This window comes from Lampris incognitus, chromosome 17, assembly GCF_029633865.1.
Source record: "Lampris incognitus isolate fLamInc1 chromosome 17, fLamInc1.hap2, whole genome shotgun sequence".
In the NCBI taxonomy this organism is placed as follows: Eukaryota; Metazoa; Chordata; class Actinopteri; order Lampriformes; family Lampridae; genus Lampris; species Lampris incognitus.
In genome coordinates, this window is record NC_079227.1 from 43,202,458 (window position 1) to 43,229,381 (window position 26,924).

Sequence of the window (26,924 nt, forward strand, 5' to 3'; positions counted from 1 at the left end):
ACACGGTTAACAGGGTAACTGACAAGGACCTGAGATTGTGGTCAATCACCACACATGATGATGGCAGAATGTAGGAGGGGGTCTTGGGGGCAGAGTCAAGGTCAAACAGGCGAGAGAGAGTATCGGGTTTAACGTTCTTGGAACCAGAGCAGTAGGACAGAGAGGAATTGAAATGATTAAAGAAAAGATCCCACCTGGGCTGACGGGGGTTGAGCCTCTTTGCCATCTGGAGATATTCCAAGTTCTTGTGATCAGTCCATACTTGAAACGGGTGCTTCACTCCCTCCAGCCAATGACGCCACTCCTCCAAAGCCATTTCCTCCAAGCCATACCATTTCCAACCCTCACCTATGGTCTTGAGCTTTAGGTAGTGAGTGAAAGGGTGAGATCGCGGATACAAGCGGCTGAAATTAGTTTCCTCCGTAGGGTGTCTGGACTCAGCCTTAGAGATAGGGTGAGGAGCCTCGGAGATCTGGAGGGAGCTTGGAGTAAAGCTGCTGTTCCTTCGCATCGAAAGGAGCCAGTAGAGGTGTTTCGGGCATCTGATTAGGATGCCTCCTGGGCGCCTTCCTTTGGAGGTTTTTGCAGGCACATCCAACTGGGAGGAGACCCCGGGGTAGACCCAGAACTCGCTGGAGAGACTACATGTCCAATCTGGCCGGGGAACACCTTGGGATCTCCCAGAAGGAGGTGGAGGGCATTGCTGAGGAGACAGACGTCTGGAGTGCCCTACTTAGCTTGCTGCCACCGCGACCCGACCCCGGATAAGTGGCTGATGATGAGATGAATATTTTTAAAAACAAGTACTCCAGTACTTTAACTCAAATACAAATTTAACTGAACAACTTTCACTTATATTGGAGTAATATTTGACCAGGGATATCTATATTTGACTCAAGTAATAGAGTTGTGTACTTTGTCCACTTCTGGCTGTAGGAATGATGGCTGGGTTCCAAGTGGAGTTGCATCAAGCATCAGTTCTGATCCCTCTCTTGTTTGCAATGGTGATAGACAGGTTGACAGACAAGATCAGGCAGGAGTCTTTGTGGACTATGATGTTTGCGGATGACATTGTGCTCTGTAGCGAGAGTAGGGTGCAGGTTGAAGAGCCTGGCGAGGTGGAGGTATGCATTTGAGAGAAGAGGAATGAAAGTCAGTAGGAGCCATATGGAATACATATATTGGAAAGAGAGGGAGGACAGTGGAATGGTGATGATGCAAGTAGAGGTGGTGAAGATGGATGAGTTTAAATACTTGAGGTCAACTGTTTAAAGTAACAGGGAGTGCGGAAGACAGGTGAAGAAGAGATTGCAAGCCAGATGGAGTGGGTGGAGAAGAGTTTCAGAAGTGATTTACGACAGAAGGGTACCAGCAAGAGTGAAAGGGAAGGTTTACAAGATGGTAGTGAGACCAGTTATGTTGTATGGTTTGGAGGTGGTGGCACTGATGAAAAGACTGGAGACTGATCTGAAGGTGGCAGAATTGAAGATAGCAAGATTTTCATTGGCAGTGATGAAGATGGAAAGGATTAGGAATGAGTATATTAGAGAGAAAGCTTGGCGACTGACATGGGTGCAAGTCCATGAATACTGGGATGGTGTCCAATGCTTTACCTGTGCCCCTGTCCATAGAGTTAGTGGTTGTGTCAAGAAGGGCATCCGACGTAAAATTTTGCGAAATCGTCATTCAGCTTGACAAGACCATACCGGATCGGTTGCGGCTCCATGCCGGATTGGTCGAGGCCCAGGTTAATAAGGACCGACATTGGTGCTGTGCCCTCACAGTGTAGTGATGGAAACTATAAAATTCTTTGTGGCGACCCGTGAGAAACAGGGAACAAGCCGAAAGAAGAAGAATATATTAGAGGGATAGCTCAGGTTAGATGGTGTGGCGACAAAGCAAGAGGCGAGATTTAGATGATTTGGACATGTACAGAGGAGAAATATTGGGTTTACTTGGAGAAGAATATGGAGCTGCCAGGCAAGAGGAAAAAGCGAAAGGCCAAAGAGGTGGTTTATGGATGTGGTGTGGGAGGAAATGCAGGTGGTTGGTGTGACAGAGGATTATAAAGAGGAAGGGACGGAAATGGAAGATCTGCTGTGGCAAGCCTTAACGGGAGCAGCCGAAAGAAAGAAGAAAGTCCAATTAACTTCAATAGGGCGTGGCTCCCCGCATAAATAGACCAACATCAACAACCGTTGGGCAAGTCATCACAAAATTTGCAGAATATATCCACATGCGCGCCTTAAACTTACCCTTAAAGTTTCATTAAAATTGGCCGCTAGGGGGGTGCTTCAAATGCAAAAAAAAAGTGCGTGGCACAACACCAATCACACTATAAATCAGAAATGGTTTGTCCAAAACTTGCAGGGTACATTTCATAACAACGTTGAACCACGTGTGTGAAACTCATTTTGAATTGCTCAATAGGGGGCTCCGCCAGTGTCAAACACGTGTACCTACAGGCCGGGCACAAATTTGGCCATAAATCAATGACATTTTGTCCAAACTTCACCAACCTTGGTGGATATTTTTAATTAAGCTTTTTAAGCGTTCAGCTTTTAACGGTCTATGTTGGCTTAATCCCGGAATCACTACTTGTGGCTATTTTTCTTATTTTTCTTCTTCAGAAATGTTTGCACAAAATCCCACGACATGGTAAAAGAGAGAGACATGAGATTGTGCCCATTGATTGGAAGTTGCATGCAAGTGCTGCCCAAAAAATATAAACCCGTTTGGGCTTATGGGGTTGCTATAATTAAAGATCAAGTCACAACTCCTTCACTGTAAGTCCAATTTACATTAAACTTGGTACAGTCATCCACATATCATCACTCTATAAATTTGCCTCAAGAACCACTAAAGTCCGTCTGACTAGATTGTCCACCATTTTGAATTTTTTGAAAAATACGTCTTTGACAGCTCCTCCTAAACCAAGGGCCTTATCGCTAATAAATTTTCTGTGGATCATTATTGGAACAAGCATATCAAAAGTTGTGTAAAGCTTGTTGATACTTTATTTAGTTTTCAAGATACTGATGAATGAACTTCAAAAGGGTGTGGCTCAGCACATACTACATAGACCAAAGTCAGCATCCATTGGGCCAGTCATCACAAAACTCGCAGGATATGTTCACATAAGTACCTGAAACATATCCTGAAAGTTTCATTTAAATCAACCTCCAGGGTTGCTACAAATGCCGGAAGCAATACCAACACCTTGGCTCTGCCAAATGACGGAAGCTAAGCAGGTATGGGCTTGGCTTGTACTTGGAAAGGCGACCTCCCGGCTGGGTCAGTAGGGGGAAGTCTTCTCTCTGGTCCAAATAAAAAAAGAACAACAAAAAATTTGCGTGACATAACCTAAATCAGACTATAAATCAGAAATTGTTGGCCCAATCGCCACAAAACTCGCAGGATATGTTTCATAACAATATTGAACCACGTGTGTAAAACTATTTTGAAATCACTTAATAGGAGGCGCCACCAGTTGACACAAGTAAGAATCTAGTCAGGAGACAACAACGCAAGTAAGTGCCAAAAAACTAGGTTCAAGTCCGATAGGAAATAGGTGTCAACAGGCAGTGCACAAAGGCAATGCATAGTGTGCAGAGAAGATATATATATATATATATATATATATATATATATATACACACACACGTATATGTGTGTGTGTATGTATAATGTGTGTGTATATATGTATATATATACATATGTGTGTGTGTGTGTATATATATATATATATATATATGTTTTTTTGTATTTTTATTAATACCATTAGGTGTGGAGGTGTTTGTGAAAGAGCTGGGTATTTAGCTTCTTCTTAAAGATGGAGAGGGACTCACCGGATCGAATGGAGTTTAGTAACTTGTTCCACCACCGGGGAACTACAGAAGAGAAGTTTGGCTAGTGACTGACTCAGGGCCCTGTTGTGACAGAAGTGCCAGGTGCCTTTCATTGGCAGAGTGTAGTGAGCGGGACTGAGTGTAGACCTGAATGAGGGAGTTCAGGTAGTCGGGAGCCGTTTTAGTTGCTGTCTGAAAGTGAGCATCAAGGTTTTGAATTTGATGTGGGCGGCTTTTGGGAGTCATTAGAGGGATATCAACAGCGGAGCGACATGTGCTGTTTTGGGTTGGTTGAAGACCAGACGCGCAGCCGTGTTCTGGATCATTTGCAGAAGTTTGAAAGTGCATGCATAGAGACCTGCCAGTAAGGATTTGAAGTAGTGTAGTCAATGTGTGATATTACAAGAGCTTGTACCAGGAGTTATGCTGCATGATCAGACAGGTAGGGTCTAATTTTCCTGATGTTTTACGGGGCAAATTGGCATGACCTAGCAGTCGAGGCCACGTGAACCCTAAAGGCTAATTGGTCATTAATCATGACACCCAGGTTTCGGGCAGATTTGTGGGCATGAGCTGGGTTGATCCGAGCTGGATATTGATCTGTTGTTGTAAGAGTGGACTGGCTGGGATGGCAAGGAGCTCAGTCTTCGATAGGTTAAGCTGAAGATGGTGTTCTTTCATCCATGCAGAAATACCAGCAAGGCATGATGATATCCATGCTGAGACTGAGAGGTCATCTGGTGGGAATGAGCTAGGTGTTGTTAGCATAGCAATGGTATGAGAAACCATGGGAGCAGATGGCTGCACCAAGTGAGGTGGTGTATATCAAGAAGAGAAGGGGACTGAGTACTGACCCTTGAGGCACCTCTGTGGATAATCTGTGCGGTTTGGATACTTCTCCCCTCCAAGATACTCTAAAAGATCTCCCTGAGAGGTATGACATGAACCAGTAGAGGGCAGATGCTGAGATACCAAGCTCAGTGAGTGTGGAGAGGAGGATTTGGTGGTTAACCATGTCAAAGGCAGCTGACAGATCTAGCATCAATAAAGCTGAGGACTGAATAGCAGCTCTAGCCAAACGCAGTGATTCCCTTGCCGACAGAAGGAGATGATAGAGTGACCCTGCTTAAAGCCAGACTGATTCGGATCATACAGATTGTTCTCAGAAAGGAACTCTGATACTTGGTTAAAGACTGTGTGCTCAGTTATTTTTGATAGAAAGGGTAGGAGTGAAACCGGTCTGTAGTTTTCAACCTGAGCTTGGTTGAGTGTAAGTTTTTTGGTCATCAGGGTGACCTGAGCTTGCTTAAATCCAGTGGGGAACACAGCTGTTGTAAGTGAGGAGTTGATGATGTGTGTGACTCTGGGGTTAAGTGCGCGGGAAATGGTCTGTAGGAGGTTGGATGATATTGGATCCATCCAGCAGACAGGTAGTGGGGCGAGAGTCCAACAGAAGCTTGGAGACTCAGTCATGGGGAAGAATGAGGTGAGTGAGGCACTGTTAGCTGGCAGCAGCAGACAAAGTTGGTCAGGCTCAGAGAACTGGTTACTGATGGCAAAAACCTTATCAGTAAAGTATGAGGTGAACATGTCTGGAGTTAGCAGAATGGAGATCAGAGGAGGCGGTGGATTGAGGAGTGATTTAAAAGCAAAAATCCCTTTTCGAGCATCAGTGGCGCCATAGATCTTGTTTGTATAGAAAATGGCCTTAGCTGTTTTTAAGCTGGAGGAGAATGATGCTAGGAGACACTGATAGTCACTGAGGTCAGTAGACTCTGGTTTTATGCCATTTTCTCTCTGCTGCTCTGATCCCCGCCATTTGCTCTCTGATGACCTCAGTGAGCCACGGACTAGGGGGTGTTACAAGCAGGTTTGGATGCTAGAGGGCAGAGAATGTTAAGAGAGGAGACTAGTGAGGAACAGAGTGTGTCTGTAGCCTCGTTGGCAGTGAAGGGAATTTATTATGATGAGGCATGGAAGCCAAGACCTCATTGGGAAGCTGAGTCAGTGTAAGGGACCGGATGTTTCAGTGGAAGGAGAGCATCTGTGGAGGAATGTAAGACTGTTCCAGTAAGAAGGACGTGAATTGAAAGCCAAACAAAGCCTGATAATGGCCTAAAATGTAATGTACATTGTGTGTTTGTTTAAGGTAATTGTGGTTATCAAAAAGAGCATGTGAAAATTCAAGTACATCTAAATGTATAGAAATATATCATAGTGAAATGATGCATCAACAATTAATTATATTTGTCTATATCATTCCTCTGTTCCCCACTCTCTCCAGTACTATTACTCGATACGGATCTTTCCAGGCCAGGAGCCCAGCAGAGTGTGGGTGGGCTGGGTCACCTCAGATTTCCACCAGTATGACCCAGCTTTCGACCTGCATAAGGTCCGCACAGTCACTGTTACCTTAGGAGATGAGAAGGGCAAAGTTCATGAAAGGTCAGTCACATTCAGTAGAAAATCTAAGGCTAATTACAAGTACTCACCTTGGTTTCATGTTGAATAGTTTGTTTTTCCTTTTCTTTTTTCTTTTTTACAAAGTTCCTCTAGTTAAGTGTACAACTAATGTGTTCAAGTGTGCAGCGCTGATTGCTTTCATTTGAACATGTGCTGGCATGCTGTGACTAACCCCACCTCCCATTGCAGAGCATAGTAATTACTGGTATGTCTAGTGGAGGTCAAAATGCAGATATCCGCCTACCATAGGAAATGTACCATAGAGGTTCCTCCTTCAAGAAAACGCAAAAATATTTTTTGAGAATGAGAAACTACAAAAAAACATATATTTGTATAACCTAATGTGACATCTTGGTGCATGCTCAATAATCCAGGTAAGGAAATAGCAGAATGTTGAATCAGTTCATCTGGCCACAGAGTTTAATGGGAGAAATGTCATCGCTCAGCTAAGTGACTTCATCAGTCTCAGCTGCCTGCGGGTATCGACAACCTTATAAATAGCACAGTTGCTTAAAACTTGAAACTGGCGATCGGTTTCACATGCAAATGTCGTGACCTTGGCTAATTAATAGTCATGGTATTTGCGTATGAAACTGATCGCCAACAACAAAAAAACAACAAAAAATAAAACAAAAAAACATTACAAATAATAAGACATACAAAATCAGGAGCTCAAACTCCAAGCAAGAGCATGAGAATGGATCATTCATTTATAGATTAGAAATAAAGTATTTAAGTCAGTGATAGCATTAAGCACTAAAGTACTTAGCATTAAGTACATCAGCAGACAGCAGATGTTTACGGAGACTTGGCTCAACAGCAACATAGCCGACTCGGCAGTCGAGCTAGCGGGCTGCACAGCCTTCCATACTGACAGGACAGCGGACTCCGGCAAGATCCGCGGAGGAAGTTTGAGTATTTATGTCAGTAACTCTTGGTGCAACAATATAAAGATTGTTGAAAGGCATTGCTCTGCTGATCTCGAGCTCCTTAGGATTCAGTGCAGGCCTTTTTACCTGCTCAGGGAGCTAACGGCCATTACCATCGCCGCTGTATACATCCCCCCACATGCTAATGCTAAGGTAGCACTTAAGCAGCTACAATGTGCCATCAGCAGACAACAGACCAAACACACGGACAATGCCTTTATCATAGGTGGTGACTTTAATCAGGCTAACCTCAGGGCTGTATTGCCCATATTCCTGCCCCACTAGGGGGCAAAACACACTGGACCATCTCTATACAAACATTAAGGACTCATACAAAGCTACTCCCTGCCCTCATCTGGAGCATTCTGACCACCTCTGCCTGTTCCTGGTCCCAGCCTACAAACCCCTAATAAAACGGGTCAAGCCAGCAGTAAAGACAATCACTGTCTGGCCAGAAGGAGCAGTCTCTGAACTCCAGGACTGTTTTGACAAAGACTAGAGTATTTTTGCACATTCAGCTACCCATGGCTCCCATATAGACATTAATGAACAGACATCTGCCATACCAGCCTACATTAACTTTTGCACTGAGAGTGTCACAACAAAAGAATCAATCTGCGCCTTTCCAAACCAGAAACCTTGGATGACCAGTGAGGTCCGGCAGCTGCTGAAAGTCCAAGATGCAGCGTTCAAGTCAGGTAACTGTGAGGCCTACAGCGCAACCAGATCCAACCTCAAAAAGGGCACCAGAACAGCCAAACATAAATATTCCCTACGAATAGAGGACCACTTTCACAATAACTCCGATCCCCGTCTAATGTGGCAAGGCATTCAGTCTATCACAGACTACAAAAGCTCCAATAGCGGTCCCACTGTCCATGATGCCTCCCTGCCAGACAAGCTAAATCATTTCTACGCCCGCCTTCAACAAGGACAATACTGACCCAGCCACAAAAATCCCCAGCCACCCAGAAAACCAGGTGCTCACTCTATCAGCCGCAGAGGTCAGAGAATCACTGTGCAGAGTGAACACACGGAAGGCTGCAGGACCGGATGGCATCCTGGGTCGAGTCCTCCGGGAATGTGCCGACCAGCTAGCTGAGGTCTTCACAACTATATTTAACCTCTCACTGTCCCAATCCATAGTCCCGACATGCTTTAAGACCACCTCTATCATTCCTGTCCCCAAGAAACCAACATCCACATGTCTGAATGACTACCGACCCATAGCACTCACCCCCATTGCCATGAAGTGCTTTGAGAGACTGGTTCTGGCTCACATCAAAAACATTACCCCCCCCCCCCCACATTTGACCCACATCAGTTCGCCTACCATCCCAAAAGGCCTACTGAGGATGCCATTGCCATTGCCCTGCACTTTGCTCTGACCCACCTTGAACTTAACAACACATACATCCGGATGCTGTTTATAGGTTATAGCTCTGCCTTCAACACTATCATCCCCGCCAAACTAACCACCAAACTCGTCTCCCTTGGCCTCAACCCCTCCCTCCGTAATTGGACCCTGGACTTCCTGACCAACAGACCTCAGTCTGTTAGGTTAGGTGACCACACCTCCTCCACCCTGACCCTCAGTACAGGTGCCCCTCAAGGCTGTGTTCTGAGCCCCCTCCTTTTCACCCTCTTTACCCACGACTGCCTGCCAACTCACCCTTCAAATGTTATAGTTAAGTTTGCAGATGACACCACAGTCATTGGCCGTATCACCAACAATGACGAGACAGCCTACAGGGACGAGATTCAGCACCTCACATCATGGTGTACTACCAACAATCTTTTCCTCAATGTGCAGAAGACGAAGGAGCTGATTGTGGACTTCAGGAGGTCTAGCAGCTCCAGCCACTCCCCCATACACATTAATGGGGTGGAAGTGGAGTGTGTTTCCAGCTTTAAATTCCTTGGAGTCCACATCAGTGAGGAACTTTCCTGGACATTAAACACCCAGGCCCTTGTGAAAAAGCCCAACAACGCCTGCATTTCCTAAGGAGGCTGAGGAGCGCCTGTCTATCCCCCAAAATTCTCACCAACTTCTATCACTGCACCATAGAGAGCATCCTGACCAGCTGCATCTCAGTGTGGTATGGCAACTGCACCTCAGAAGACCAGAAAGCTCTGCAGCAGGTTGTCAAGGCGGCCCAGCATATCACCGGTACCCAGCTCCCAGCCATAAAAGACTAAACCCCCCCCCCCCGAACAGGTGCCCCGACCGACCAGAGGAGGTGCTAGTGCAGCGACCTGGACACATACCCACATCCGGCTTCCCACCCGCAGACACGGCCAATTGAGTCTGTAGGGACGCCCGACCAAGCTGGAGGTAACACAGGGATTTGAACCGGCGATCCCTGTGTTGGTAGGCAATGGAATAGACTGCTATGCCACCCGGACACCCAAAACAAGCTTATTTCTAACAGTGAATGAAAAGCATTTCCTGGATTGGTACAAAACACCAATGCCAAAATTAATTTTCTTTACAATATAATTAATGTTGGATTTAAATGAAAGTTCAGAGCCACACAATAGGCCCAGGTATTTGGTGTGTTCAACTCTGCAGTGGTGTACCATCATTACTGTCAATAACATATGAATAAGCCATAGATTCGGATTCGGTGCTTTGGCGAGTACCAAAAACTATAGTGTGAGATTTAGTTTTATTGAGTAGTAATTTATTAGCTGTGAGCCAATATCGGAGGGTATCAAAATCAGACTACAAAGCTGATCCAATCTGTAATATATTAGTTTCAGATGTGTATATTACTGTATCATCCATATAAAGCTGAACACAACATTCAGAACAAATCAAGGGGAGATCATTAGTAAAAACGGAAAAAAGAAGTGGACCACGAGTTGAGCCTTGAGGCACACCTTGTTGTTGTACTACTGTCAAAGATTTACTTCCTTGTATGACACTGCATTATTTTCTGTACTGAAGGTAAGAATTGAACCAAAGTAACATGTTTCGTGACAGACCAATAGAGTAAAGTTTATCTAAAAGAAGGTTGTCGTCAACCAGATCAAAGGCCTTGGTCAAATCAATGAAGATTGCACCTGTTAATTTACTACAATTAGATGTAGAGAAAATATCGTTTGTAAGTTTTAACAAAGCAGTAGTTATGGACTGATTGGATTAAAAGCCAGAATGAAACGCTGATACAATTTTACACTTACTGAGATCAGAATCAGCTTTATTGGCCAAGTGTGCCTATGGACATGAGGAATTTGACTCTGATTCAAAATAAAAATTGATCCTATAACAATTGATGATAATATAACTATTGATGTTAAATTAGTTTTTCAAATACTTTTGTTGTAGAACAAATGATTGAAATCTATAGTTATTGAGTTCTAGTATATTGCCCCCTTTGTGCAAGGGAGTGATACATGGAACATTTCAACATTTGAAGTAGATAAAGACATGTAAAAAAGAATACAAAGAAGGTACATGAGAATGTGCGATGATAATATAAGAAATTTGGTTTCAATGCCATCTAACCCAGGACCACAACTCACTTTTAGGTCATTAATGGCATCCTGGACCTCGACAGGGGTTATTCTCTTGAAAGAAAACTAACTATCAACCGTTCTATAATCTTCCATTCTTTTCTAAAGTACTAGATAGGGTTGTGCATCAACAACTTTTGACCCATACAGAAGAAAATTATATGAACCTTTTCAATTGGCTTTCAGGGCCTGTCACTTCCCTGAAACTGCTCTGACCAGAGTGGTGAATGATCTACTCTGGGCTCTGATTCCACCGCTGTGCTTCTATTACTGGACCCCAGTGCAGCCTTTGACACAATTGATCACTGTAAACTATTAGACAGAATAAATTGTAATGTTGGTGTCTCTGGCTTAGCTCTCTCTTGACTTAGGTCCTACTTATCTGGAAGAACAAAATGTGTCTGCTATAGTAATATTGCATAAAAATTCTCTGATTTTACAGCTGCATGCCTAATATTCAACAAATAATATGTACCACAACACCAGTATCATGAACAAGTCAAAGACACCTTCATCACAAATGGATACCCCCAACTGCAACTGCCGTGTGAACGACTCATGCCCCCTCGAAAGTAAATGCCAGATGAAAGGAGTTATCTACCAAGTTACAGTGAGAAGAAATGACAATGGAAAAATAGAGACATATGTTGGTCTAACAGAGGGAACGTTCAAGAAGAGGTTTAATGCACACATGTGTAGCTTTACAAACAACCATTTAAAGAATGTCACATCTCTAAGCCGTTATATTTGGTCATTGGCGGACAAAAATTATTCAACCACCTGGAAAATCATCTCAAAAAAACAAAGCATATTCACCCAGTAGTAAAATTTGCAGCTGAAATGTATTATATCATTTGCAAACCAGAAATGTCTACACTGAATAACAAGAATGAATTGGCCAGCAGTTGCAGACATAGATATAAGCACCTATTTTGTAATTATAAATAAATCATGACAATAGACAAATACCATTAACCTTGTATGCAACCTAACCCTCCTCTCCTACTGGACGGTTAGCGATCACATGTATTTGAATGTAGGCACCTTCCCCTTCAGATGTTGTGCATGTGATGTGCATGGCCAGACAGTTTATATATATATAGTAGTGAATTCGGGGAGGGGGGGCAACCACAAGAACTGCCGCAGCCGGGACGCGAACACGTAGCTCCCCCACCGCGAGAGACATAGCTAACCCCTCGACTAAAGGGTCTTAGCCAAGGTGTCTACTTATCCATGCAGGTTACACTACCCCCCTGCTTCGGGAAATGCTTCCGATGGCCTCACGGTCCTTCACGATCTCACCATCCCACTTCTGACACCAATGTAGCGAATTCAGGGGGCAACTCGGGAGGCCGCATCTGGGACGCGAACCAGTCGACTAAAGGGTCCGACCCGTTAGCCAACGTGTCTACTTTACCCCTTCCTTCGGGAAAGCGCGTCCGCGCATATCCCACTTCTGACACCAATGTAGCGAATTCGGGGGGCAGCTCGGGACGCGAACCCGTGGCTCCCACACCGCAAGCGATTTTCAATGCCCCATTTTCCAAGTAACAACGTTAACCACTGGACTGTCCGACCCGTTAGCCAATGGCCAACGTGTCTACTTTACCCCCTCCTCAGGAAAGCGCGTATCCCACTTCTGACACCAATGTAGCGAATTCGGGGGGCAGCTCATGACGCCGCATACGGGACACGAACCCGTGGCTCCCACACCGTGAGAGACATCGCTATCCGCTCGACTAAAGGGTCGGACCCTTTGTGGGAGCGAACCCGTGTGGGAGCCACGGGTTCGCGTCCCGGCCGCAGCGGTTCCCGTGGTTGCCCCCCGAATTCGCTACATTGGTGTCAGAAGTGGGATACGCACAGACGCGCTTTCCCGAAGGAGGGCGGGTAGTGTGACGTCCATGGATAAGTAGACACGTTGGCCCTTGGCTAAAGGGTCGGACCCTTTAGTCGGCTGGTTAACGGTGTGGCGAGCCACAGGTTCGCGTCCCGGATGTGGCATCCCGAGCTGCCCCCAGAATTCGCTACAATTTATTGTGACGAACGTAGAAGTAGTGACAAAGGTAAATTTTCAGTTTCCTTTATTGAACTCACGCAGAGACGGGTACTTGAAAGAAATGCGAAACAATACATGGGGGTCATCTACCTGAACAATAATGTTGATCATGGTTTCAGTACCAAAGTTACACAACACAACAGAACGACAACTACAATTACACCACACCAAATAGTAATCACATAAACGTATAAAACACTTGCAACATGTAATAACATCACTGTCAATCCGGTTGGTAGGGCCTCTGGGTGTAGGAGGGACCGTCCTGGATTGGCTTAACTGATCTCTAGGTTCTTCAGCCAAGGGGCGGTAAGGTGCCAAACGGTCCCGGTGCAGAACTACCACCCGCCCCTGGATACACAGTTTCACCCGGTACACAACATCCGAAAGCTGCGCCAACACCTTACAGGGCCCCACCCACTGGCTGGCGAGCTTGGGGGAGACTCCTCTCTTCTGAGTTGGGTTGACGACCCACACCTTCGTTCCCGGGGTGAAGGAGCAGCCCTGACAACGAGCGTCATATGTCCGCTTTTGTTTCGCACATGCCTGTTCCTGATGCTGCCGAGCAAACTCGTGTGCCTTGGCCAGACGTTGATGGAGGTCCTGCAGGTACTCGAAACCGGGTATCTTGGGAAGGTCAGTTCCAGGGGGCGTGCCAGAGGCTGAGTCCACAGGGGTCTGCAGTTCTCTCCCGAACATGAGCACGGCCGGGTTACACCCACTACTTTCTTGTACTGCCGACCGGTATGCCCACAGGACCAGGGTAGATGACAGTCCCAATCTCGCTGGTGCCGTGATGTGACAATAGCGAGTTGTGTTGTGAGCGTTCGACTGAACCTCTTCACCAGTCCATCGCTCTGGGGGTGGAGGGGCGTTGTCCTGGTCTTCTTCACCCCCATGCATTGACACACTTCAGCGAACACCTGTACCTCGAAGTTCCGCCCCTGATCGCTGTGTATTTCTTCGGGCACACCGAACCAACAGAACATCTCACCCACCAGCCGCTCGGCTGTAGTGGCAGCGCTCTGGTCTGGGGCCATTTGGTAAAGTAGTCCATGGCCACAAGGACATAGCGGATTCCATTGTCTGTGGTTGGAAATTGGCCAAGGAGGTCCACACCGACCCGCTCCATAGGGGCCCCCACCTGATATTGTTGTAGAGGGGCATGGGAGTGTCTGGTTGGTCCTTTCTTGGCGGTGCAGGCATCACAACAGTGCACAAAAAGTTCAGCGTCGTGCCTGCATCCGGCCTAGTAGAACCATTGGCGCAGGTTGTACAGCATCTTGGCCACCCCATAGTGACCTGCCCCCACTGAGCCGTGGGCCGCCCGTAGCACTTGTTGGCGCCAGTCCTTGGGCACCAGTAACTGCCACACACTTCTTCCCCAGCCCGGCACTTGCCAGACCTGGTACAACAGTCCATCACGCCGGGCTGAACCACTGCGACCCTGCGATGTGGTCCAGAGCATCGTCAATGCGGGGCAAGGGGTAGGAGTCCTTACGAGTTGCGTTGTTCAGCTGACGAAAGTCCACACAGAACCTCCAGGTGTCATCCTTCTTTTTGACCAGGATGGCAGGGGCGGCCCAAGGGCTGTTGGATGGCTCTATCACCCCAGCTGCAGCCATCTCTAGAATCATCCGCTCTGCAGCTTCACGCTTGGCAAGCGCTAACCAGTAGGGTCACAGTCTAATGGGCGGGGTTGTGCCAGTGTCGATAGTGTGCTGCACCAGGTTGGTCTGGGTGCACTCCTCCTCGCGTGCAGCGAAAATCTCAGCGAACTGTTTGAGCAGGTCTTTCAGCTGTTGGCTCTGCTGAGGGTCCAGCCCTTCACTGCTCCGCTGATACAGATCCTGGATGGCGGCAACAGTGTCCAGTGAGGGTGTCTGAGGAATGGTAGCCTCAATGAGGGTCGTTGTCATTGTTGGTGGCTGCGGCTTTCCCTGTCTGCACCTCCAGCGCTCTCTTCTCCAGCATGCTGGTTAGTTCCCCAGTCACAGTTCTGATTTTACAGGTGGTGAGCCTCTACTCTGTCTCTGGCAGCACCCCTGGACACACAATGGAGATGGTGGACCTTGGATCCACAAGGGCCCAGCAGTGGTGTCCACCAGTGGAGCAACAAAGATAGAGGCCATGTGCGTGGTCCACTCTGCCGATCTGGGAAGAGTTCTCAATGGGGGATATGGTCGGTTGGCATCGGCCTGGTTGCTTTCGGCGTGGTGACGGACGAGCCTGGCAGATGACTGCTCTTTTGACGTCTCCCTCATCTGCGTTGACCTCAGCCTGACGCACTCGGGGTCTTGGTTGGTTGTGTGGGGTCATCACAGCCTCCACCCTCTCTGCCTCTTTCAACACAGTCTTGAAGGTCGTTGGTGCTGTGATGCGGAGGTGCTCCTTCAACCTCTCTGGGGTGAGCCCCTGGATGAAGGCACTCAGGGCTAACTAGTCACGAGCTGCTGGATCAAAGGTGGGGTAGCCACGATGTGCAAAGAAGCGCACGTCTGCTGCATAGGTTCCCAGGGTCTCGCCCTCTTGGCGGCGCCGGCGGGCCAGTCGGTCTCGCATGCTGTCAGTAGTGACCCGTTGGCCAAAGCGTCATTCTAAAGCAGCGGCCAGTGTCTCGTAATCCTGCTGTTCTGATGGCGTAAGGTCGAGCAATACCTGCAACGCATTCCATTCGAGCGCCAAGGCAACGTGAGCAGCATTGTCTTGGGTGCTCCACTGGTTGTGCCTTGCTGCCAGCTTTGCTTGAGCTAGGTATGGCTCCAAGGCCGTGATGCCAGCATGCCGTGAGAGCTTGAAGATCACTGGTGGTGGCAGCATCGAATTAGCAGGGGGTGCTGGGGTTGTCGTGACGTTGGTCTATGAAGTGGTGACGGGCGGCCGGGCGGTGAGATGGCGGAGGCCGGCGGACATGTGGTCGGGGATGAAATCAGAGTGGGCCACGACCTCTCGGCGGCGGTCGCCACCTCCAAGCCGGCCGCTACCTGCAGGACGGGGAGCGCTGGCTCCGTCAGCCATCCCTCCACAGGACATCCTCCTCCGAATGTTGATGCTCTTCCCCCGGGAAAGCTCTGTTTCAAGACGCCCAGTGAAGTTCTCAATCTCGCGGAGCACCACGTCGAATGTACTTCTTGACGTTGCTATCTTCAGGTTGTGGGTATTATCTGCGATCCAACTTCTGACATCAGTGTGGCGAATGTAGAAGTAGTGAGAAAGGTAACTTAACACATAAAACCACATAAATTACTTAGAAAACATTTAATAACATCACTAACAATCTGAACGCAGTGCCTGATGGGTAAAACAGGAGGGTACAATTCTAACAGGGTAGCTTCTTCGCTACAATATATATAGATATAGATATTTTTATAGATATAGATATAGATACACACACACACACACTATATGTACAAAAGTATTGGGACACAACACTTAATCATTGAATTCAGGTGTTTTATTCAGACCCATTTCCACAGGTGTATAAATCCAGCAGCGTGCCATGCAGTCTGCATTTACAAACATTTGTGAAAGAATGGGTCATTCTGAAGAGCTCAGTGAATTCAAGCGTGGTACTGTCATAGGATCCACCTTTGCAACAAGTCAGTTGGTGAAATTTCTTCCCTGCTAGATATTCCACGGTCAACTGTAAGTGGTATTATTGAAAAGTGGAAGCGTTTACGAACAACAGCAACTCAACCACGAAGTGGCAGACCATGTAAAGTCACACAGCAGGGTCAACGAGTGCTGAGGCGCATAGTGCGTAAAAGTTGCCAACGTTCTGTTGACTCAATAACTGCAGCGTTCCAAATTTCCTCTGGCATTAACATCAGCACAAAAACTGTGCACCAGGAGCTTCGTCAAATGGGTTTTCATGGCCGAGCAGCTGCATGCAAGCCTTACATCACCAAGCACAATGCCAAGCGTCGGATGGAGTGGTGTAAAACATGCTGCCGCTGGACGCTGGAGCGGTGGAAACGTGTTCTGTGGAGTGACGAATCACGCTTCTCTGTCTGGCAGTCTGATGGACGAGTCTGGGTTTGGCGGATGCCAGGAGAACGTTACCTGCCTGACTGCATTATGCCAACTGTAAAGTTTGGTGGAAGACGGGGTTGTTTTTTTTTTTCAGGGGTTGGGCTAGACCCCTTAGTTCCAGTGAAGGGAAATCTTAATGCTTCAGCATACCAAGACATTTTGAACAATTCTATGCTTCCAACTTTGTAGGGAACAGTTTGGGGAGGTTCCTTTTCTGCTCCAGGATGACTGTGCCCCGGTGCATAAAGCAAGGTCCATTAACACATGGTTGAGTGAGTTTGCTGTGGAAGAACTTGACTTGCCCGCACAGAGCCCTGACCTCAACCCCATCGAACACCTTTTGGATGAACTAGAACAGAGATTGTGAGCGAGGTCTTCTCATCCAACATCAGTGCCTGACTTCACAAATGCTCTTCTGGATGAATTGACAAAAATTTCCACAGACACACTCCAAAATCTTGTGGAAAGCCTTCCCAGAAGAGTGGAAGCTGTTATAGCTGCAATGGGGGGAGGGCAACTTCATATTAATGCCTATGGATTTAGAATGGGATGTCATAAAAGCTCCTGTAGGTGCAATGGCCAGGTGCCCCAATACTTTTGTAAATATAGTGTGTGTGTGTGTGTGTGTGTGTGTGTATATATATATATGTATGTATATATATATATATATATATAAGTACATGACATAAGCAATCATCAGCTGAAGTTTGCTTATGGCATGAAACAGGCTTGTACTGTATCATAAAGAATTTATGTGACTCACTGGATTTATATATATATATCCAAACTGCTTATCCTGCTCTCAGGGCCATGGGGATGCTGAAGCCTATCCCAGCAGTCATTGGGCAGCAGGCGTGGAGAGACCCTGGACAGGTTGCCAGTCCATCACAGGGCCCTATATCTATATATCTATCTGTCTGTCTGTCTCTCTCTCTCTCTCTCTCTCTCTCTCTCTCTCTCTCTCTCTCTCTCTCTCTCTCTCTCTCTCTCTCTCTCTCTCTCTCTCTCTCTCTCTCTCTCTCTCTCTCTCTCTCTCTCTCTCTCTCTCTCTCTCTCTCTCTCTCTCTCTCTCTCTCTCTCTATATATATATATATATACACTACCGTTCAAAAGTTTGGGATCACATTGAAATGTCCATATTTTTGAAGGAAAAGCACTGTACTTTTCAATGAAGATAACTTTAAACTAGTCTTAACTTTAAAGAAATACACTCTATACATTGCTAATGTGGTAAATGACTATTCTAGCTGCAAATGTCTGGTTTTTGGTGCAATATCTACATAGGTGTATAGAGGCCCATTTCAAGCAACTATCACTCCAGTGTTCTAATGGTACAATGTGTTTGCTCATTGGCTCAGAAGGCTAATTGATGATTAGAAAACCCTTGTGCAATCATGTTCACACATCTGAAAACAGTTTAGCTCATTACAGAAGCTACAAAACTGACCTTCCTTTGAGCAGATTGAGTTTCTGGAGCATCACATTTGTGGGGTCAATTAAACGCTCAAAATGGCCAGAAAAAGAGAACTTTCATCTGAAACTCGACAGTCTATTCTTGTTCTTAGAAATGAAGGCTATTCCATGCGAGAAATTGCTAAGAAATTGAAGATTTCCTACACCGGTGTGTACTACTCCCTTCAGAGGACAGCACAAACAGGCTCTAACCAGAATAGAAAAAGAAGTGGGAGGCCGCGTTGCACAACTGAGCAAGAAGATAAGTACATTAGAGTCTCTAGTTTGAGAAACAGACGCCTCACAGGTCCCCAACTGGCATCTTCATTAAATAGTACCCGCAAAACACCAGTGTCAACATCTACAGTGAAGAGGCGGCTGCGGGATTCTGGGCTTCAGGGCAGAGTGGCAAAGAAAAAGCCATATCTGAGACTGACCAATAAAAGAAAAAGATTAAGATGGGCAAAAGAACACAGACATTGGACAGAGGAAGACTGGAAAAAAGTGTTGTGGACGGATGAATCCAAGTTTGAGGTGTTTGGATCACAAAGAAGAACGTTTGTGAGACGCAGAACAAATGAAAAGATGCTGGAAGAATGCCTGACGCCATCTGTTAAGCATGGTGGAGGTAATGTGATGGTCTGGGGTTGCTTTGGTGCTGGTAAGGTGGGAGATTTGTACAGGGTAAAAGGGATTCTGAATAAGGAAGGCTATCACTCCATTTTGCAACGCCATGCCATACCCAGTGGACAGCGCTTGATTGGAGCCAATTTCATCCTACAACAGGACAATGACCCTAAACACACCTCCAAATTGTGCAAGAACTATTTAGAGCAGAAGCAGGCAGCTGGTATTCTATCGGTAATGGGGTGGCCAGCGCAGTCACCAGATCTGAACCCCATTGAGCTGTTGTGGGAGCAGCTTGACCGTATGGTACGCAAGAAGTGCCCATCCAACCAATCCAACTTGTGGGAGCTGCTTCTGGAAGCGTGGGGTGCAATTTCTCCAGATTACCTCAACAAATTAACAGCTAGAATGCCAAAGGTCTGCAATGCTGTAATTGCTGCAAATGGAGGATTCTTTGACGAAAGCAAAGTTTGATGTAAAAAAAATCTTATTTCAAATACAAATCATTATTTCTAACCTTGTCAATGTCTTGACTCTATTTTCTATTCATTTCACAACATATGGTGGTGAATAAGTGTGACTTTTCATGGAAAACACAAAATTGTTTGGGTGATCCCAAACTTTTGAACGGTAGTGTATATATATATACTATATATCCACATAGTACAGTCAGTTTGACTTTTTACTACACATTTCCTCTTTCTTTTTTTTCCCCACTACAGCATATCAGTAAGGTTCAACCATGCATTTGCTAACCATTCTAAAAACAAGTACTGGCCAACATGGCACTGTTGAATGGCTATAGTAGAGTATTGAATGGATATAGTAGAGTATTGAGTGGATACAGTAGAGTATTGAATGGACATAGTAGAGTATTGAATGGATATAGTAGAGTATTTAATGGACATAGTACAGTATTGAATGGATATAGTAGAGTTGAATGGACATAGTAGAGTATTGAATGGCTATAGTAGAGTTGAATGGATATAGTAGAGTATTGAATGGACATAGTAGAGTATTGAATGGATATAATGGAGTATTGAATAGATATAGTAGAGTTTAGAGTGGCTATAGTAGAGTTGAATAGACATAGTAGAGTATTGAATGGATATATTAGAGTTGAATGGATATAGTAGAGTTGAATAGACATAGTAGAGTATTGAATGGATATAGTAGAGTATTGAATGGCTATAGTAGAGTATTGAATGGGTATAGTAGAGTATTGAATGGCTATAGTAGAGTTGAATGGATATAGTAGAGTATTGAATGGACATAGTAGAGTATTGAATGGATATAATGGAGTATTGAATAGATATAGTAGAGTTTAGAGTGGCTATAGTAGAGTTGAATAGACATAGTAGAGTATTGAATGGATATATTAGAGTTGAATGGATATAGTAGAGTTGAATGGACATAGTAGAGTATTGAATTGACACAGTAGAGTATTGAATGGATATAGTAGAGTATTGAATGGACATAGAGTATTGAATGGATATAGTAGAGCTGAATGGCTACAGTAGAGACAAGTGTTAGCCAAATGTTAATTAGCTATTAAGGCCTGCCAAATCTAAAAAGTTTCATCATCTACATAATCATTTTACTGCACAGTGAATTCAACAAGATGGCCAAACACACTGCAGAACTGACCACAACAGAATGGTCAGACCTCACGCTAGCGCCGGCTGTCAAGGGAGACCATCACATTACTGCCGAAATCTACTGTGGTTTTCTTGTAGTTGTCCTTGATTATGCCTACACAAAATGTATCACTCCCAATCATTTTGCCTTCATGGACAAAACTAATGTTAAATATAGCTGCAAGCGGCGATTAATGGGGTCCAAGCAGTATTGCAGCAGTTTTTGAGATATTGACATGTGTCAGTTGTAGCGCCCCCTATTGACGAAAATTCACAAAATTTGGCGTGCTTCCAAAGAATGTCGTGGCGATTGTGCGTGACAGGTTTCGTTAAGTTTGGACAATCACATCACTAGATATAGGCAATACAATCACTATGGGCCACACCTTACAATTTTGATTGACATGTTGGAAATGGAATGACATATCAAAATTCTTTCGACAACAACTTTTTATCAGCATTGTCTGGAGATGACGCAGACCAAATGTCATGCGAATCAGATGAACAGCCTCAGACTAGTTCATTTTACTTTCACTTTCGATTTTTTGAAAATGGCGGGAAAATTTGGCAGGCAGAAATGGGTGCGTTAGATTCAGAAGCTTCCAAAGAATTAGAGGGAAAAATAGTTTCTCAAAACTTCCATACAGAGCCCGAGATGTGACCCAAAAGGTAAATGTGCTCATTGTAGTGTTTTGCGGAAACAACAACAATAATAATAAAAACAATAGGGTTCCAGCAGCTGTCGCTGCTTGGACCCCTAATAAGCGTGTTTTCTTATCTGCATATGAATTATTTGCGCCTCTTCACAGTCTTTGAAATTGCTCTCAATGAGAAGGAGGTCATACCCGTGTCATGAAAGACAACTGTGATTAACTCGTGAGATTTGTGTAACTTGTGAGAATAGCAAAGTAAATCCCCAAATGACACTGCTATGGAAACAGTGCACCAAAAAGGGAGTAAACCCAAAAAGTAACTCTGATCATTACTATATCTGGTGTGGGATGTATGATTTGTTTCAATGCTGTATGACTCCTCTCCTTCTAGTATGAAGCGCAGTAGCTGCTACATGGTGTGGGCAGGGGAAATCACCAGCCCCAGTCAGGGAAGAAACAACGACGGCTTGGAGATAGGCTGTCTGGTTGACACAGCAAATGGACTGCTCACCTTCACTGCCACCGGCAAGGAGCTCAACACTTACTACCAGGTATTGCTTAACTAGAGTCCCAATAAGGAAGTCTCAACAAGGTTTACTTCCTTCTGTGGTCTGTACTGTACACGCTCCATTGCATAAAGGTTTATGAATGTCAAGACTTTAAAATTCACTGAAAACTGTAAAAGAATTTGATGTATTTCTGGAAGAGTTTCTATACCTACAGTGAGAAGCAATGATCCAGTTGCAGTGAAATATTTTTTTTTTCTGCAAACTAAATGTCTTTAGAATTTTTTTTTTTTAGAATGCCTTTAACTAATTGGCGCTTACAGTTGTCATTGCAATGATAATAACCTATAGCACCTCCCGATGTAAGCATGGTGTCTCACATGTTTAATTTTGAATTTCCTCCTTTTATTTCCCTCAGAAAAGGCCACAATCAGAGCCAAGTCTATGGGGCCACGCCCTTCACTAATTACACCAATTGTCATCTTTACTTTCTTTTCTTACCTTACCTCAACAATATTTGTTTATATTTGTATATATTTGTTTATATTTATATCTGTGTGGTTTATTGTCATTGGAGGAGTGAAGGGATAGCCCGAACTCTGATGATGCATTTATCCATCTCCAGATTAAAGGCAAAGAAAGGTACCGGTGAATCAAGACTTCAGTAAGGGCGACACGCAAATTGAGCTCAGTGAACACATGTCTCCCATGTGAAGTGTGTAGTGGTCTTTTTGGTGAGCGAGTTTATAGGGGCCATTATAGAACTAAAATGAAACGTCTAACCTGCTTCACTGTGGATGGTTGAGGCCAGTCTGCCAATGACAGAGGCATGAAACAATAATTTTTCTGGCTTGACAAACAGAACGTTCTCAAGCAGGCTCTCTCATACTTCTTGCACATGCTGTACATTCATGTTCCAAAAGAGTTTGAGAGAAGACCAGTGCGTCATGCAAATATAGATTCATGCCTGTTCAACATATCACAGAGAACATAATTTACTAAGGCTTGAGAGACGGCTGGGATGTTGCCCATGGTGCCGAAGGGCTTGACTCATATTGTCCAAAAGGCAAAATTAAGACTTTGTTTTCCTCTCATCTCACTTCTGGCTGTACACCAGGTTATAAGCATTGAAGAGGTTTATTTTAATGAAAATGATCGTGCCTCAAAGATGCTTACATGTGGAAGCAAGTAGTCAGAGAGGGTACCTTTTCCTTATGGTGATGTTAGTTAGGGGCTGGTAGTTGATACACCAGCAGGAGGAGATCCATCCTTCTTGCCTATGAGGAAGAACCCTACTCGAGCTTGCGAATTGGAGGGTTAGATAAATCTCTTGGCAGCAGCATCAGGAATCAGGAACACTTTGTTATTTCACTTAATGCACTTGCGTACATGAAATGAAACGAAATGCCGTTCCCCCCAGCCACAGCATCATCATCATCAGTTCCATAACCTATGGGGGTCATAGGGGCACAACTGATGCCTCAACAGGTTGAGTCATCATTGTGTTTCAGTAAGGGGAGTACCTGGTGGTCCCTATCTCCTCTCCGGGTATGGATGGCCGTTGGTCGCAGAGGAACTCATCTGCCCCTTGACAGGTTTTGTTTTTAGTCCACACACCCTCCTCACAACAACCCACAGGTTGAAGTGGGGGTGCTGGTTTAGTCGCCAATGACCAGATGGTTGCCGTTTAACGTCGTACCCAGGACACAGCAGCCCAGCCACAGCAGCACAACACAAAGACAAAAACACATCCAAAAACTACAAGAACACACATATCCAAACTAACACAAAAATCAAAACTAAACAAAAAATCACTGTCCAAGGGAACAAATGCCAGCCAGGATGAATGTTGCAACCGCCGGTCTGCATGGGCTAGCAGTTATCTTAGCCCGCCCCAATTTTTTTTAATATATTATACTTTTATATAAGCATCTCTTATATATTCCTCCATGGCCATAGTCTCTGTGAGTGAGAGAGAAGAGGTGGACCTAGGGAGGACATGTCCAAGGCTGGATATCTACAGGGCAATGATATGGGTGATGAGGTAGAAGAGTCGTCAGTCTCTCCTAGCTGAACACTTCATGCAAGTCTGCATACCCTGGCAACACCCAAAAAAAGGTCTACAGACTCAACAGGGGCAGAGGATGAGTGAGAAGGGACACAAATGTCCTGGCTATGCAAGAGTTATGTCGAGTCAGGGGAACTGATAAGATGGAATGGGTGTGGTTCAGAACAGTTACCCTTGAGGACCAGATGGAGCCGTTCAGTGCAGAAACATACCTTTCACACCCCAAGGAATGAACATCTAGGGTGGTGATGTCTAAGGACTCCTTCATTGGACAGAGTGGTACCTCCCATTTGTGGTCCTAGGTGATATCTAAATAATTCCAGCTGCACCAAAGCCAATAAAAGCAGGCAGTCCTAGTTTACGTGAACCCAGGAGAGAGCAATAGATACTAAAACTTGGGAGATGGAATGAATGCTGAGAGATTCAACCCATCAAGAGTTCCCTCTTCTTTTTGACGTGTCTCTTCTCTTGATGGGATATTTTTATTTATTTATTAATCACCATGGGGAAATTATGTATCTACATTTAACCCATTCTGCATTTAACCCATCCTAGCTGTGTAGCTAGGAGCAGTGGCAGCCGCCATGCAGCACCCTGGGACCAACTCCAGTTCGTCTTGCCGTGACTCAGTCAGGGGCAAAGACAGGAGTATTAACCCTAACATGCCTCTCTTTTTGACGGTGGGGGCAACAGGAGCACCCAGAGAAAACCCACCGCTGACACAGTGCAAACATGCAAACTCCGCACAGAGGACTACCTGGGATGACCCCCAAGGTTGGACAACTCCAGGGTCTGAACCCAGGACCTTCTTGGTATGAGGCGACAGCGTTAACCACTGTGCTACCATGCTGCATATCTTGGACCAACAGACAGGAAGTTAACAGGAGTTCTGCAGTAATGACAACAACTATCTCGCATGCACTAAAGCCACACACGTTTGGTCAGCCATGTTTCTCATATCTGTATGGGATCTGCAGTCTGGTCTAGCAGAGAGGGTAAAAGAACAGGAGAGGATGGTGCACCGACAGTGAATGGTGTTTGAAAGGACAGAGCTACCCTTGTCTCGCCAATGTTCTCATATCCTGTTGTCAGCCTGAGTGGCTAGTTTGGTCAAATACGACATGTCATTGTGTTCTTCCTTTGATGCCAACTCCTCTTAGATTATCTACATGAGGTCTTGCTGATATGCCAGTTGCAGGGGTGCTGTGTTTTTATTTGCTCTCAGCTGCCAGAGTGTTTGACCCTGATGATTGCTGCTCCCAGAGAGCAGTGGTCCAGACTAGTGGCTGCCTGGAGAGGGGAGAGAAGCAAAAGGAAATCTTCTGCTTTTCATTTGGGAACGTGGTAAGCCGGGAGTCAAAAATTCAAGCTCACACTACGATGAAACTGCAACATGTCTGTCCATTTCTGGAGCATTTCTCTGGGACTGGGAGACTGGGCTTGAAACCTTAGGGAAGAAATGGAGAAGACAGATTGTCAGCCGACACTGAAAAATGAGATACTAGAGCAATGGAAATCAGAGCCAAGGGAACAGGAGTGGTGATAGAAACGGTTAGGATTTGTTGAACAACTGCAGTCAGGGTTACCAACTGGGCCACCAAAGGAAATTGATTTTGCTGATCGACCCGCAGCTCCTGGTAAGTGATGGAGAGAGCCACCACTTGTTCCCCAATTCTGGGCGCAGCCTGTTCCATGAGAAGTTGCTTAACTGTGGGGGTCAGCTTGGCCATCCTGTCTTCATAGTGGGTCAATCTTTTTTTTTTTACTTTACTTATGGAGATGAGCCATAGCCAACAACACCACAGTTACCCGCGATCAAATAATGAAGTTGTTAATGGATGAGTTGCATTTCTCATGGCACGAGTCTGCCGCTAAGGATTGCTTTGTGGTTAGATTTTATTAATATGTCAGTCGACTAGAAATAGTCTTCCTGTAATAATACAAAACTGCACCACTTTTATTCTTTTTCCTCTCTATCTCCTTTTCTTGATTCATCCAGGTGGAGCCCAGTACAAAGTTGTTCCCAGCAGTCTTTGCTGAGGCTACCAGTCCCAGTGTCTTCCAGTTTGAACTGGGGCGTATAAAGGTGAGTAGGCGAGAAGAAAAAAAACATATGCAGAACATACTTGTTCAATCTTTTAGAGTACGCTTCTCAAATTGTGAGTTAGGACATTAATCCACATTGAAAGAGTAAAGCAGCATGGTGATACATTAGCATACCATGAGCTCTGAGGTGCAGCAGAGTATCTCCCAGAAAGTTGGATCAGTTCATCGGGACTCAACGTTTAGTGGGAGAAATGTTTCATCACTCATCTAAATGACTTCATCAGTCTCAGCTGACTGCAGTGTACATGCCAGTCTAGGCTGACTGCAGTGTACATGCCAGTCTAGGCTGACTGCAGTGTACGTGTCAGTCTCATCTGACTGCAGTGTACATGTCAGTCTCAGCTGACCGCAGTATACGTGTCAGTCTCAGCTGACTGCAGTATATGTGTCAGTCTCAGCTGACTGCAGTGTGCATGTCAGTCTCAACTGACTGCAGTGTACATGTCAGTCTCAGCTGACTGCAGTATACGTGTCAGTCTCAGCTGACTGCAGTGTACATATCAGTCTCAGCTGACTGCAGTATACATATCAGTCTCAGCTGACTGCAGTATACATGCAAGTCTCAGCTGACTGCAGTATACATATCAGTCTCAGCTGACTGCAGTATACGTGTCAGTCTCAGCTGACTGCAGTATACGTGTCAGTCTCAGCTGACTGCAATGTGCATGTAAGTCTCAACTGACTGTAGTATACGTGTCAGTCTCAGCTGACTGCAGTATACATGCAAGTCTCAGCTGACTGCAGTATACGTGTCAGTCTCAGCTGACTGCAGTATACGTGTCAGTCTCAGCTGACTGCAATGTGCATGTAAGTCTCAACTGACTGTAGTATACGTGTCAGTCTCAGCTGACTGCAGTGTACATGTCAGTCTCAGCTGAATGCAGTGTGCATGTCAGTCTCAGCCGACTGCAGTGTACATGTCAGTCTCAGCCGACTGCAATGTACATGTCAGTATCATCTGACTGCAGTATACATGACAGTCTCGGCTGACTGCAGTGTACATGTCAGTCTCAGCTGACTGCAG

The 26,924-nt window shown here is 45.4% G+C and overlaps 1 protein-coding gene across 1 annotated transcript in view; it reads left to right on the forward strand.

Moving 5' to 3' along the window:
* The window catches only part of ryr2a (ryanodine receptor 2a (cardiac)), a 1,161,183-nt gene that overhangs the window by 286,390 nt on the left and 847,869 nt on the right, over window positions 1–26,924 (forward strand). The window contains 3 exon segments of the mRNA XM_056296806.1: window positions 6,133–6,293; window positions 21,612–21,771; window positions 25,794–25,880. Coding sequence (XP_056152781.1) covers window positions 6,133–6,293; window positions 21,612–21,771; window positions 25,794–25,880 — 408 coding nt within the window.